The sequence below is a fragment of the Pezoporus flaviventris genome, unplaced genomic scaffold (assembly GCF_033815535.1).
Source record: "Pezoporus flaviventris isolate CSIRO_AGI_PZ_B2104156 unplaced genomic scaffold, CSIRO_AGI_Pfla_v1 ptg000093l, whole genome shotgun sequence".
In the NCBI taxonomy this organism is placed as follows: domain Eukaryota; kingdom Metazoa; phylum Chordata; class Aves; order Psittaciformes; family Psittacidae; genus Pezoporus; species Pezoporus flaviventris.
This window is the reverse complement of record NW_026892641.1, coordinates 1,775,958-1,788,893: the sequence shown is the minus strand read 5'-3', so window position 1 is coordinate 1,788,893 and position 12,936 is coordinate 1,775,958. Positions and strand designations below refer to the sequence as shown.

The window sequence follows — 12,936 nt, the reverse complement described above, 5'->3', positions numbered from 1 at the left end:
TCCGGGACTGGTTGAGCTTGAGTTTACTCTAGTCAGTAAAAAGGCTCCAATTCTCTTAAGCAGGTACTTCGATTTGCCTCACAAGGGGGTGAGCCAAAATCTGGATTCAGGGAGCAACAAACTGCTTTGGTGCTGCACCCATCCTTAGAGCGTTTCTCAAGGTGATGGTGTCTGGCTCTGATGCTGGTGACATGTTAAGCCCAAAGTTCCAGTGACGGACAATAGGATGAGAGCTGTACAGGGAGCATTTGGTGGTTTAAATCAAGCTATTTCTTCTTCTGGCTTTTTTGACTGTTATGGAAACTATGTCTTTTTCTAAGACTGAAATATGCAGAGAGCTTTGCTGGAACGCATTGGAATTAGGTATGCATTTCATGCCCAGCTTTGGCAACAAAGCCTCAAATCCACCAAGATATTTGGGCCTCTAACTTTCATTGAAATCAGCGGAGGTTGGGCATCTAAAGCCTTCTGGAATCTGGCACCAGATCTTTGTCCTTTCTACAGTGGGGTTTATGTCGCAGCAAGATGCTCCTACCTCAGCTGCTCCCTTTCTCCTGCAGAACTCCCGCTACCAGACGTACCAGCGGATGTGGAACTACATGTACTCCAAGCAGCCCAGCGTCTTCGTGAAGAGCACGGAGGAAGGGATCGCGCGCGTGCTGAACTCCAATTACGCCTTCCTGCTGGAGTCCACCATGAACGAGTATTATCGTCAGCGCAATTGCAACCTCACGCAGGTCGGGGGCCTTCTGGACACCAAGGGCTACGGGATTGGCATGCCCGTCGGTAGGCAGTGAAGACAAATTCTAGTCCTTCTCAGCTGTCGGCAGAGGACCGGAGCGTTTGAAAGGCTGAACCGGCTCTGAAGCCAAAGTCACGTCTCACAGCTCTGCCCAGGGTCGTTTTCTACCTCGGGAGGAAAATGAAATACATTGCGATTGCCCAACAGATGTGCGAGACCCTGCTCTGATCCAGAGCCATGTGACACGCGACTGCGGCTCTTTAAATAATGAATGTGAAAGATGTGTCAAAATTGCTGCTTATTTTCTGCGTATATGCTCTTTTCTGACTGCTTCCCCTTTGAACCGGTGATTTTTGACTCATTCTGTGCTCCTGGTTTTATCTAAGTGCTGTAAAAGTAGTGTTGCTGCAACTCTTGTTTTCAGCTGGTGGTTCTTTGAGCTCCAGGACAGAGAATTGGGCGATTCAGTGACTGTCTCAATAATCAGGTTTAACAAATGCAGGGGTTTTGTCTTTTAAATGTGAGAGATAGCAAGAGAACATCATCTCCCAGGGCAGCACAAAGAAAGGATGCAGTGGTTGTTATTCCAAGAGATGGGTTGTTGTTTCAGCCACTCACAGGCTTGGGGAGCCTTGTTCCTGACCTTTAAGCACCTGCACTTAGCAATACAAAGCTAAGGTGAATTGCATCAGAACTGTCACTCAAGCGATGGCTATAGTTGAGCTAACATGCATAAGCTTGTAAAGTCACAGTAACCTGATCCTGAGTACAAATCCTTACTTTCAGGACTAAATTTGTTCTCACATTGTCTTGTTAAACAGTGAAACTGTAGCAGATAAGAAAGGCAGAAAAGCTGCTGGCTGGGACAATAGTGCAGAGTTACTGGGAGAACTGGGGTCTTTCCCACGGCCCTTCTTTGGGATCATCATCCTGGCTGCAGTACAGCTCGGTGCTGAGCACAGAAGTGAGCCTCCTCTACCGTGAACCTTTGGGCTTGCACTGTAGGGTGAACCTGCTGCTGTTGCAGTGCAGCGGTTTGAGGGAAGAGGTGTTAGAGCGAGGTTAAGCTGGAGGCAGGCTGACAGGAGAAGGGACCTCGGTGGTCTGGAGGAGCAGCAGTGTGATACTGCAGACCCTGCCCCTGAAGCCAAAGCTCTCCCTTATAATGGACCTCTTTAAACGGGTCTTGGTGAGCAGGTGAATTTGCCATCTGAATGAGGGATGAACCAGATGACAGTCCCAGCAGAGAGGCTGGCTGCAAGTTTCAAGGGCTTACATGAACTGAAGTCCCTTCCAAACCATCCAGAGATGAGCTTTTGTACCTGGGCACACTGGCAGGGCATCGTGACGGGGATGAGTGGGGAGGAAGGCTGGCTGAGATGGTGCCTTACCACCTACTTCTTGGTGTTGCAGGCTCTGTGTTTCGTGATGAGTTTGACCTGGCCATTCTCCAGTTGCAAGAGAACAACCGGTTGGAAATCCTCAAGAGGAAGTGGTGGGAAGGAGGCAAGTGCCCCAAAGAGGAGGACCACAGAGCCAAAGGTAAGCCACATGCATGCTGGAAGGACAAAGCAGTCGAAGCATCCTTGCCAGCAGCGTAAGGCTGAATGTCCATCTGCACACGAGTGCTGCCAGGTTTTCTGCCTGAGAAGTACTTTTTCCCCTTGTGCTGACCTGAGATTCCGTCACAATTCAAGGAGAGAGCCAAACAGCTCTGCTGTGCCTCATGCTGTGTGTTTTTGCCTGGGGCAGAGATAGCGAGAACAACCAAATGACAAATATTGGAGGCATATGGAGGGGAAATTAGTTTCTAATGAATGTCTGGGAAAATGGATGGCTAAAGGGATCAGACCAAAATCCTGGGTTCCTTCAAGGGAGATGGATATCCACCACAGGCCCGCTGGTTAATGGCTCCAAGTGAAAGCGCCTTTTAAACAGCCAAGGGAAGGGACGCAAAGGCTTCATTAGTACATCTGTAAACTGAGGAGCAAATTCTTTTGCAATGCTATGCAAATTTGCATCAAAGCTACCACATTAGGCTGATGTCCCAGCGTGAGAGCAGTTGCCAGCTTAATGCAGTTGCTGCATGTTTTAGTGTTGGCACTCACCCTTTCCACAGCAAGTGTTTGCTGGGAGGCCAGCAGGTCCCCCCCATTGAATGGGCAGTCTTCTGACCTCTCTAGTGCAGAGATGGAGAGCCAAGCCTGGTCCATGGTAGCTCTTGTCTTTGCTTGACATTGCAGCAGGTGGAGGTGTTCCAACTCTGAAGTGGAATCTAGTGTGTGCTCTGTTTTGAGGTAGCGTTGAAAGGGGGTCACTGGGAAGCAGGGTCCTGGGCTGCTTCTGGTATTGCCCAGTACACTTTGTGACCTTGGGCAAGTTTTCCTGCTGTTTTGTGTTATAGCTCACTTCCTCACTCTGGGAAATGAGGAAGGCTGCAGCCTGCTGCTAGGTGTATATGGAAGAAGGAGGTACCTCTCAGTGAGCTTGTGAATGGGTGTCTGTGGTGGCACCTGGTTAGGATTATAGAAGGATATAGAGAGAGGTACTGGCCCTAAATTCAAGTTGAGTACCGCTGGGTGGGGAGGATGGTCTTTATCTTGGGTCTAAACTCTGAATATGGGTTGTGTTTTCTGCCCCGCAATTGCTGTCCTATTGGGAACAGCCCTGCAAAGGGCTGATTTACAGAGCTGCCAGATTGCTCTGGAGGCAGTGCCAGGAGGATGACGGAGGAGGAGGGAGAAATGTGGCCTCCTAAGTTTTAGAACAAAACAGGTCAGCGATTTACAAGGATTTTGGCGAGATTCTATGTCTAAAAGCCACACAGAGATGAAGTCAATAAATCATTGATTCTTACACTTTGATTTAGTGCTACAGAGGGGAGATGCAGACTTTCATAGATGTTTTTGTAGAGTAATGGCCTCATACAGTCACCTCGCTGCAAAGCACCACACGCTTTTTAGTGATCGGTTGAATCAGGGGCCCAGACCACTTGAGACCCAAACCCAATAAGCACAGAAGAGCTGTTTCTCTGAGGCTCTGTCACCCCAGCCCCATGGAAGGGACTGTTTCCTCCTTAGGGTCCAGAAAGTGCTAAGCAGAGAGCACCCAACCGCACAACCAGGTACCACTGGGTGCCAGGGACCCCATTTGGTCACCATATAGTGTGAAACAGTGTTGGGTCCTGGTCTTGTTTGGAACCTCTCCTTGCTACTGCAGCAGAAGCAGCTGTAATCGTTTTTCACCAGCACTTTGTAGTGCAATCAAAGGAGCTTTTCTTGATGCCAGCTTCCTTTAAAGCCCTTTCTTGTCTTCATCTCTGCTTCTTTAGCACGGCTCATCTTCCTTTGCGAAGTTCAAAGTAACTAGAGCTGGGTGAATAATTGTGCCCGATTGATCTTTCATTTTTCCTCTTGTTTTCGGTTTGTCCACAAATTGCTTTGTACTTCCCACCAATGTACTTGCTGTTTATCTGCAAAATCATCATTTCTGAGAATGCATCTTCGATCCTGCACTTATTGCAAGTCACTCAGGTTGCCATCTGAGTCATGCGGTTAGCTATTAATAGGACAGTGCTGGCTATGTGGTTTTGATCCCTGGCTGGGGATATGCAATGCCAGCAAAGATGCCTGCAATTTATGTTGTACCTGCCTCTCACAGCATTGTCCCTTCTGCTTTATTTTAGGCCTGGGAATGGAGAACATCGGTGGAATCTTTGTGGTGCTCATCTGTGGCTTAATCGTAGCAATTTTTATGGCAATGCTGGAATTTTTGTGGAGCCTTCGCCACTCTGAACAATCAGAGGTAGGGCCTGAAAGTGTTCTGATGGGATAGTGTATGTTTACTGTTACCTGCGGGGTGCTCAGCAGCGCAGTGCTCTGGAGCTAGTAAGGCTGAGATAAGCGTTCCTAGTTTAATGAGACTTCAAACACAGGGTAAGGCTAGGTCCGTTGGCCAGGGTCTAATATGCAGTAATTCCTACTAAGATTGAGGCTATGGGATGCTCCAAGGGCTTTTGAAGGGAACAAGGATGCGTACAATGTCCAAGCACCTTTCCTAAAGAAGGGATCACTTGACAGTTTCTACCTGCAGTAAGTCTGGGTCTCATGTTGATTTGGGGAGCCAGAACACAGGAGCGTCTCTGACAAGAGGTGGAACCTATTGGGCTAAATCAAGTATAAATGTCTGAGCACTGATGTTGGAAGCCCAGTGGTCAGATTAAGGCCCGAGGCCGTAGCGCTTTGGCATCCGAATCCAGAGCAGACGCAGCACTGCTGGGGCTTGCAGCTTACTTATGTGAGCAGTATGTCTCGGGTCTGCCTTCCAGGTGTCGGTGTGCCAAGAAATGGTGACGGAGCTGCGCAACATCATCCTCTGCAAGGACAGTTTCCACCCTCGTCGGAGGCGAGGGGGAATGGTACGGACTCGCCCCATTCTCCCGGAGGAGCGCCGAGCCCGCAGCACAACCACGCTCAGCAATGGGAAGCTGTGCAGTGGGGGAGAGCCAGACCCCCTGGCACAAAGACTGGCTCAAGAAGCCGCCCTGGTCGCCCGAGGGTGCACGCACATCCGCGTGTGCCCCGAGTGCCGCAGGTTTCAGGGTCTCCGGGCACGGCCGTCTGCGGGCTCGCCCGCACAGAGCGAGGAGAGCTTGGAGTGGGAGAAGACCACCAACAGCAGCGAGCCTGAGTAACGCTGGGGCAGGGGGCGTTGGGGTGGGACGAGGGGGTCCTGTTCCATTTTACAGAACATGGACTTGTACAATGTCAACTCGTTTTTAAACTCAAAGCAGTTACCCAGCTTCTCCAGAGCAAGGTGGACCTTTGGGCTGATGCGCAGGCCTGTCCAGAGGGTCAGCTTTGGTTTAGGTGTCCGAGAGGACGCGTGTACCGCTGAAAGGGCTGATGCAGCAGGAGCGAGGTCCTCTGCCTGGCCTGTCCCCAGCAGTTGTCTCCGTGCCACCGTGCGGCCCCGAGATGGGAAGGATGGACGTGGTGGGTAACTGGTGTAGCAGATGTTGCCCATACAGGGGCATGAGTGGTTCATTAATGTTCTCCACCCCAGGCCGGGAGAAAGGATGCTGGCGCTGTCTCTCCATCACATCGACTTACCAGGGGATGTTCTCAAAGGGCAGGGAGGGGGGTGTCTTTTTATTTGATGTGGGTAAGGGATGGGAAGGGAGGAGTTATTCTTTTGTTCGGTTTATTTTGGGTACGTCAGGACCTAGTCTGCGAGGCACCGGGTTTCAGGTGCTGAAATCTTCCTTTTCAGAGTTTGTCGGATGGACTGAGGGAGGAAGGGAAGGATGGGATGGGATGGGACAAGCCCCCCGTGAGAAGCAGCTTTTAGTGAGAGTCCATCTGAGGAGTTGTTTAAAATGCATAAATATATATATAAATATATATATACATAGATATATATATATTAAGATGCCAAAAACCAACCAACCAACACAGTGAACTTAAAGAGGCCTTGAAACGCCTGGAATTTCAGGGGTTCTGTGTCTTTCGTTTAGTTCTGGGGTTATCTTTCGCTTTTTCCTTCCTGCTTTTGGGATCGGGCGGGGGGAGCCTTTTGAGGAAGGTGAGGAGGGACCTTCCTGCCATAAGGGAGGTGATATTTGCTGCCCACTGTCGCTCCTCAAAGCATCCACAGCCCCAAACAAGCGACTGAGCTCCCCTTGTCCGTGACCCACGGAGCACCCTCAGCCTTGGGGGTGACTTGCAGCCCATGTCTAGCAGCAGCAATGCCTCACAGCATTCGAGATAACCATTAGCCTGGGATGTGATGTAAGGAAAAATATTTACTTCCCTAGCAACAGCAGCAGCTCACCCTCTGCTTGGTACAGACGTGGGTTTTACATTGACAAATTTAATTTTCTGATTGAAAAACAAATTCTATGCAATTTCTGATTGTAGAAGGAAAGAGACGACAATGGAGAGAGGCAGGGGAGATAAAGCCTTGAGTGAAGGTACATCCTGTTCTTGAATTGTTTTCTTTTCTTTTTGTCTTGAATGTACTGAAATAAAAGATGTCCTTGTATAATCATGCCTTTTTTTCTCTTTCCTCCCCTGTCCACACTCACAAAAGTCATGAGGCAGTTTGAGGCTCGTCTGCTCAGGAAGAAACCCAGCTGAAAGGGAAGCAGTGCTTTGGCTGTTGCAGGTCTCTGCTGCCTGAGTGTGTCCACATCCGTGGTGTTGCCGTTATCTGTAGCTGAATGGAAACAGGAGAACAAAAAAGAAAAGGCAGAAAGAAAGCTCAAGATATACGGTGGTAAAGGGTGAAAGAACCCACAACTAACAGCAGTGCAGTCTGCTCAGGGAGCCCAGGTTTCCATGCAGTGTGGACCACATCAGTTACAGCCTTCTGAGACCTGCCGGTTGGATCCCAGTTGACCAGGGTCTGAGGGTTAGGTACAGCAAGTCAAATCCCTCATGTTACCACGGGCAGGAGCCTGACTCCAGCAGATGTTTCTGAAGAGGATGTGCAGGGAACAGGATGCCATGGTGATGGGCGCGTTAGAGTTGTTCTGTTGTTTCCAGGAGCATGTGAAAAGAGGTGTCTGCCACACAGCGACAGTAAAATGTGCATGCTCAGAGAGTGCTCGTGTAACCAGGAGGAGAGGATTAGAGCTTATTATGCAGGATGTCATGAGAGAAGTGCATAAAGGTCCTTTCTGGCCTTAGTATCTGTAAATCTGCAGTGAAGGTGCAAGCATGAGATGACGTAAGGCTTTGCCAGAGCCCGAGGATCCAGTGCCATGGGATGAGAGGGGGCAGATCCTCAGGTGAGGTAAGTCAGCAAACCCTCCATCCCTGCCCTCTGCAAGGAGCCGCACTTGGGCTCTCAAAGCACTGACAGCAACAGCAGAGGCATCACAGTGTGCCTGTGTTGTCTTTAAATGCTGACATGTTTTTACGAGCAGCAGAATACCTTCATCAAAAAGAAGCTTCTCTTTAAAATGCATTTACAGATTAGCAGCAGAAAAGGCTCCATGAATCATTTATCAGACCTGATGTTTTCTCACCCCTTCACCGCAGTGAACAAAGCGGGATCTTGACAGAGGCAGACATTATTCCTCTGCTCCTCCAAAGATCTTGCAGTCATCTGCTCAGACAGATTACGTCAGGAAAGAGATTATGAGAGACCACCTGGTTTCTCACTGTCTTTTCCTTTCAGCTCTCCTGTTCGTTTGTGCCACCCATATGGTATTTTATATCTGGGCCTGTATTTTAAGGAGATGTTTTTCATGCCCCTCTTGCCCTCTTCTGTCTTCTTTAATGTTCAGAATGTTTGCACTCAGAAGAGGAGTGGATGGATAGAAGGTGCTGTCATTTGGATGCCTTTTCTCCCTGGTCCTGTATATTCCTGCTCCCTGGTCGATGCCTACAGGTTTTAGACAGGAGGGACCCAGAGCAGGCAGCATTACACATATGCCTGGGTTTGTGCTCACATACTTCTGTGTGCCCAGGTGGGTTTATATCTCCCATGTTCTCTCCCTCTTCAGTTCTTGCTCTCATCTTTGAAACTATTGTGGGAGCTCTTTTGCTCAGCCGGTTCCAATGCTAATGCAGTTCAAGATCTGGAGTGGTTCACTGTCCAAAAGGCACTTTCCCAGTATTGTCATCTCCTGATAAAACTCGAGTAATTCTAGTAAGATATCTCTGCAAATTCCCCCGGGAGCCAAAGATTAGATCAATTAAAATGCACTACTTCGCTTTATCCCCTGTAACCATTTTCTTTGATCCTCTTGCTTCCCCCTCTCTTCAGGGGCTGAGGCCTCACGTTTGTCCCTGCAATGACAGCCAATTCTGGGCCGACAGCACTTTGGCAGGTTCCAAACTAAAAGGCCTGAGATCTCTCCCTGTGCGCTAAACCCCATGTTTGTGATGGTGCTCCAGGCAGTTCCATTTGCAGCTAATGATAAAAACCTATTTTCTCCCTGGAGGTCGCATGGGTGAAGGTATTAACAAGTTTTGGGCTAGTTACTGAGGGCACTCACTGCACTGAGTGGCATACATGAAAAAGGAAAGAGTTGCTCTGTGAACTATGAGAGCCCGCAGGACTTAGCAGAGAAAGATGGTGAGCTATAGAATAGGTTTAACCCTTTGTATAAAATAGATTTAACCCTTTGTATAAAACAGCTTTAACCCTTTGGACCTTCGTAGTCCTGAGGTAGGAATCTTTTTAACCATTTCAATTCCACAGAAACCTTCTCTGCTTCTGCCCTGCCATGTCCACTTCTTTCCTTGAGCCCTAAGTGCCTCACCAGGTAAGTGACCCAAAAGGTGGAGGCAAAGGGAAGTGATGTTGTTTTGCTTTGCTTTTCTTGCACTGATCCTGAGTTAACACCCCCCTTCCAGATGCTTTCTGTATCCCAGCAGTCATGTAAGCTGCTGGTGATACCTTCAACACTGGTAACTGCAGCCCTGGGCACAGGGTAACTGGGCTTAGACACAGCAGTGTGATTAACTGGTTTTGATGGGTGACAACTCTGAATGACAAAGACATCCACTGGGAAAAGGAAAGCACCTGTAGGCAAGATCTGCTTGGTGAAGGCTGGATGGTGACTGGTTTCTAAGCTTATCAAAGAGTAAAGGAGCAAAGGTGGACTGCTCCTTGTTTAGGCTTGGGGTGAAGCTGTCACGATTTGGCTATGAAAAGTGATCAGTGAGTTTCGTTTAGCTGTGAGATTAAGTACTTGCAAGGTACGTATTTCTTTCTTCTACATCACTTGTGTAGCCAATGAAGGTGATGATACCTCCTGTAGTGGCTTTGACTATATGGCTCTGAGTAGAGCCTGCCAGTGAGGCACCTCTCCAACCCAAATGAAAGAGCCCAATGGCTTAGAGGCGTAAGTGGAGGCAGAATCAGGCCAGTGACCTGCAAAAGGAACTGCAAAGTGCCATCAGAAATGGTAAAAAGTCAGTCTGGGCTCACACTTGACACTTGCAAGTGTGCTGAGCTTTGTCCCTCCTTGCTCAATAGCTAACCATGAGGGTATACATACATGCATACATATATATATATATATGCCTAAAAATGAGGAGCTGCAGCTTGAACGGAGTTAGAGCAACAGCTCAGCATCCTGAAACGCCTGCTGAACAGAGGATAAAGCACCCACAGTTCCAGAAACCCCATTAGGAGTTTGATGGCCACTAACTGATTGAAAACACAGAGCTGAACTCTTCTGGGTACAAAGTAGCACTGATGAATTCAGTATAAATAGGCTCCTCTGGAAGTTGATACCACACTGGGAAAATAGCCTTGTTATCAGCTGGATCGGACAATGGGCAGGTTTATGCATCCTTCAGGGAGGGGTTTTTTCCCCTCCAAGGGGGAATCTGCTGTGCTCCAGCCGAGTTAATAGGCTGATTTGTGGCAGGACTGCAACATTTCATCCCAGAAAGCATTCCAGCCAGCAGATGAGGATCGCCTGCCTTGCCACCAATGTGCAGATGCCTTAAGGGGGGGTGTGCTGCAGTTCATCGCCAGCACAAAGGGCCACACAACAGCAGATCTCCGAAAGCTCTGCTGAGGCCAGATCAGTAAGAAAATGAAGGGAGCTGGCTTAATTAACAAAGACTTTCTCCTCTGCTGTTTAGCTCTGCAGTTATCAATGTAGCTGGCAGTTTGCAGAGGCTGAAATGACAGTAGTTGGCTGTAAAGGAGATAACTGTCAGATTAGCCAGTACATAGCTTCTGCCTAGGGTTTCTATGTCATACCTATCTTGAAGCATCTCCATGTATCAAAGGGGCTAGTTGGCCATTTGCCTTTAAAAAGTACCCTTCTCAGTGTGATAAATGGGGGTCTATTACAGCAGAAAGACCTAACATTTCTTGTTTCTTGACTTAGGCTGTTTTGGAACAGTATTTTTTGTGCTTTAGTCAATTTGGACAGAGTAATCCTTTCTGTTGTATTTATTGTGGTGCTTGTGGTTTTGGTGTCTCAGGGATTGACCTTAGGGTACAATGGAGAGAAAATATCTGTTGGAGTGTAAATGCAGTGAGAAGGGCTGCTCCAGGCAGACAAAGGTTCTTCTTATGGCTGGTTAGGAATCCCATGGGATCGCATCCCTATCTCCAATAAGGAGCTGTGCTGGGCTATGCCTGCTCTGGAGCTGGTCCAAAGGCGCTGCTAGAAATCCCAATTGGTGAGCAGCATGGAGAGCAGAGAGGACTTGCTGCTTTGTTTGGGACAAAGTGTTAACTGAGGTAAGGGGGAATTTCACTGACCTTGGCGAGGAGAAGGCAATTTAGAGCAGTATGGGTGAGACCCATGCATTTTGAAACCTGTTCTCTTTGGTGTTTCCCTCTGTTTCTGCCTTCCAAACACCTTTCTCTGTTCATCCTCCAAATACTGCTCCTCATGCTGCTCAGGCTCAGCAAAAAGGTCCTGGCTTGGCTTTTGCCTGAACTCCCAGGAAATGCTCATGAATATCATCTTGTGGCTTTTCAGGCTTAGCTCTTGCTGAGCTCAGATTTAAAGCTGTTTATTTTGAAGCCAACAGTGAATGCAGCTGAGGAGAAAGAGCTAGGGGAGGAAAAGAAAAAAGACCTCTTATTCCCAGGTGAGCACTAAGATGTCTGAGCTGCCTACCTAAACCTGATTGTTCTTCCAGAGTCTATAGTAAATACCCTGGCGTGTTAGCTGTAGAGAACGCTCTGATTATTGCTTGCTGAACTAAACTGGGACAAGGAGGTGAACACACAGCCTCTGGTTTTATTCCCAAGCCATTGATCCGACACGATATCTTTAGCCCTTAGACAGCTGAAATGGAGGTCATGACGTGGTAGGGAGCCAGACATTAGGAGGATACCAAGTGTCTGCGCTCTGAGGTCCTGTGGGCCACGTTGCTCTCTTCTGTGAGGAATGTTGGTTTGCTGGCTGTTTCAAATAGCCCCAGCACCCTGCTGGCCATGTGGCTGGGTCAAATGGATGGGTATTCCCTTTTGAAGCTAGACTTCAAACATAAAAACAGAGGTTTGTAAGGTGAGTGTCTTTGTGGAGGAAGCCTGCTGGTTTAGCAGACACAATTAGTGACGATGACCAAGCTGTTTCATTATAACTCCCCAATGTGCACATTATGTTTCAAGTGAGCATCATTATGCTGGAATGAAGCCCCTTTTCTTTCAGTTTACTTTTGGACCAGTTCATGGCCACAAAGAGCTGTCAGAAAGCAGTAGCAAGGATGGCAAAACTGGGTGGCAAAAGTGCCACCAAGCCATAGCAAGCACAGTGGGAGATGGTCTCGTAGAGGATGCTATGCTCTGGCTGGGCCACTCTGCTCACAGTTACTTCTGTCTGTGACGGTAGTTGCATCCCGGCAGCAAGAACAGCAGTAGAGTTATCGCTCTACCAGCTTGCTGATCCACGTCAGGCTTTGGGCTTAGCCTGCATCCCTTTCCTGCTTGCTCTGTCTTGACAGTGAGATAGGGATGAAGACATGCCAAGTGGAGGAAGGATGGTGCAGGGTTTGAGGTGCTGCCTGCAGAGTGGGAGGCCACAGCTGCCCATTACTGCTGCACCGGCAGCGCTTAGGAATGTCACTTTACCACCCTGAGCATTGTAAAATGGGGATGAGCTGAGTGCTTCCCAGCCTCACCATGTTTACTAAATACCCTGTCAGAGAATAGAAGCGGAGGAAATTCTTTGGATTAATGGGTAGGACTCGAGGGGGTCTGGCAAAGTTTAATCTGTTCATGTTTGCAAAGGGCTCTGAGAGCTCTGGATGAAAACAGGTGGAGATTTGCCAAGTGTTTGCTAGCATTAATAGTTAATTATTATGAATGCTGGCAGCCTCCATGCTCAGGCATCATCATTCTCCGAGTGAGATCCAGACCTGTAATGGAGCTGTTGCACACACAAGACGGGAAGAGACATTTCTCACTCTGTTTTGTCCTGTTCTCCCAGCCAAAGTCCCATTCCAAAGTCAGACAGCAGTGGCACTTCTGTCTGATCATAGCAACTAGTTATGAATCCAGAGCATTTGGCAGAGGAAGACATAGCCATTCTCATGTCTGGATTCATTTCTGTCTGCTGGTGTCCTTTTTGTCTGACAGAATGGAAATCATGGTCCAAAATGAGATGTGCCCTGAATGGTGCAGCAGATGGGACAGACCCAGAGTCAAATGGAGAAGGGCGGTGGGCATAACCAATGCCCAGGTTTGTCCTTCTTGCTGCTCAGGCT

The 12,936-nt window shown here is 48.5% G+C and overlaps 1 protein-coding gene across 2 annotated transcripts in view; it reads left to right on the top strand.

Moving 5' to 3' along the window:
- The window catches only part of GRIK4 (glutamate ionotropic receptor kainate type subunit 4), a 179,340-nt gene extending 172,553 nt beyond the window's left edge, over positions 1-6,787 (top strand). The window contains exons 17-20 of one of the 2 annotated variants that reach the window (XR_009747314.1): positions 561-737; positions 2,156-2,284; positions 4,428-4,546; positions 5,070-5,207. Coding sequence is in view for 1 of the 2 variants with exons in the window: in XM_061475992.1 (XP_061331976.1) it covers positions 561-786; positions 2,156-2,284; positions 4,428-4,546; positions 5,070-5,435 (840 nt within the window). In the remaining variant the exon portion in view is untranslated. Of the gene's footprint in view, positions 1-560; positions 787-2,155; positions 2,285-4,427; positions 4,547-5,069 lie in introns of both variants that reach the window. The other variant, XM_061475992.1, reaches the window with a different exon arrangement.
- Positions 6,788-12,936: the final 6,149 nt, after the last annotated feature.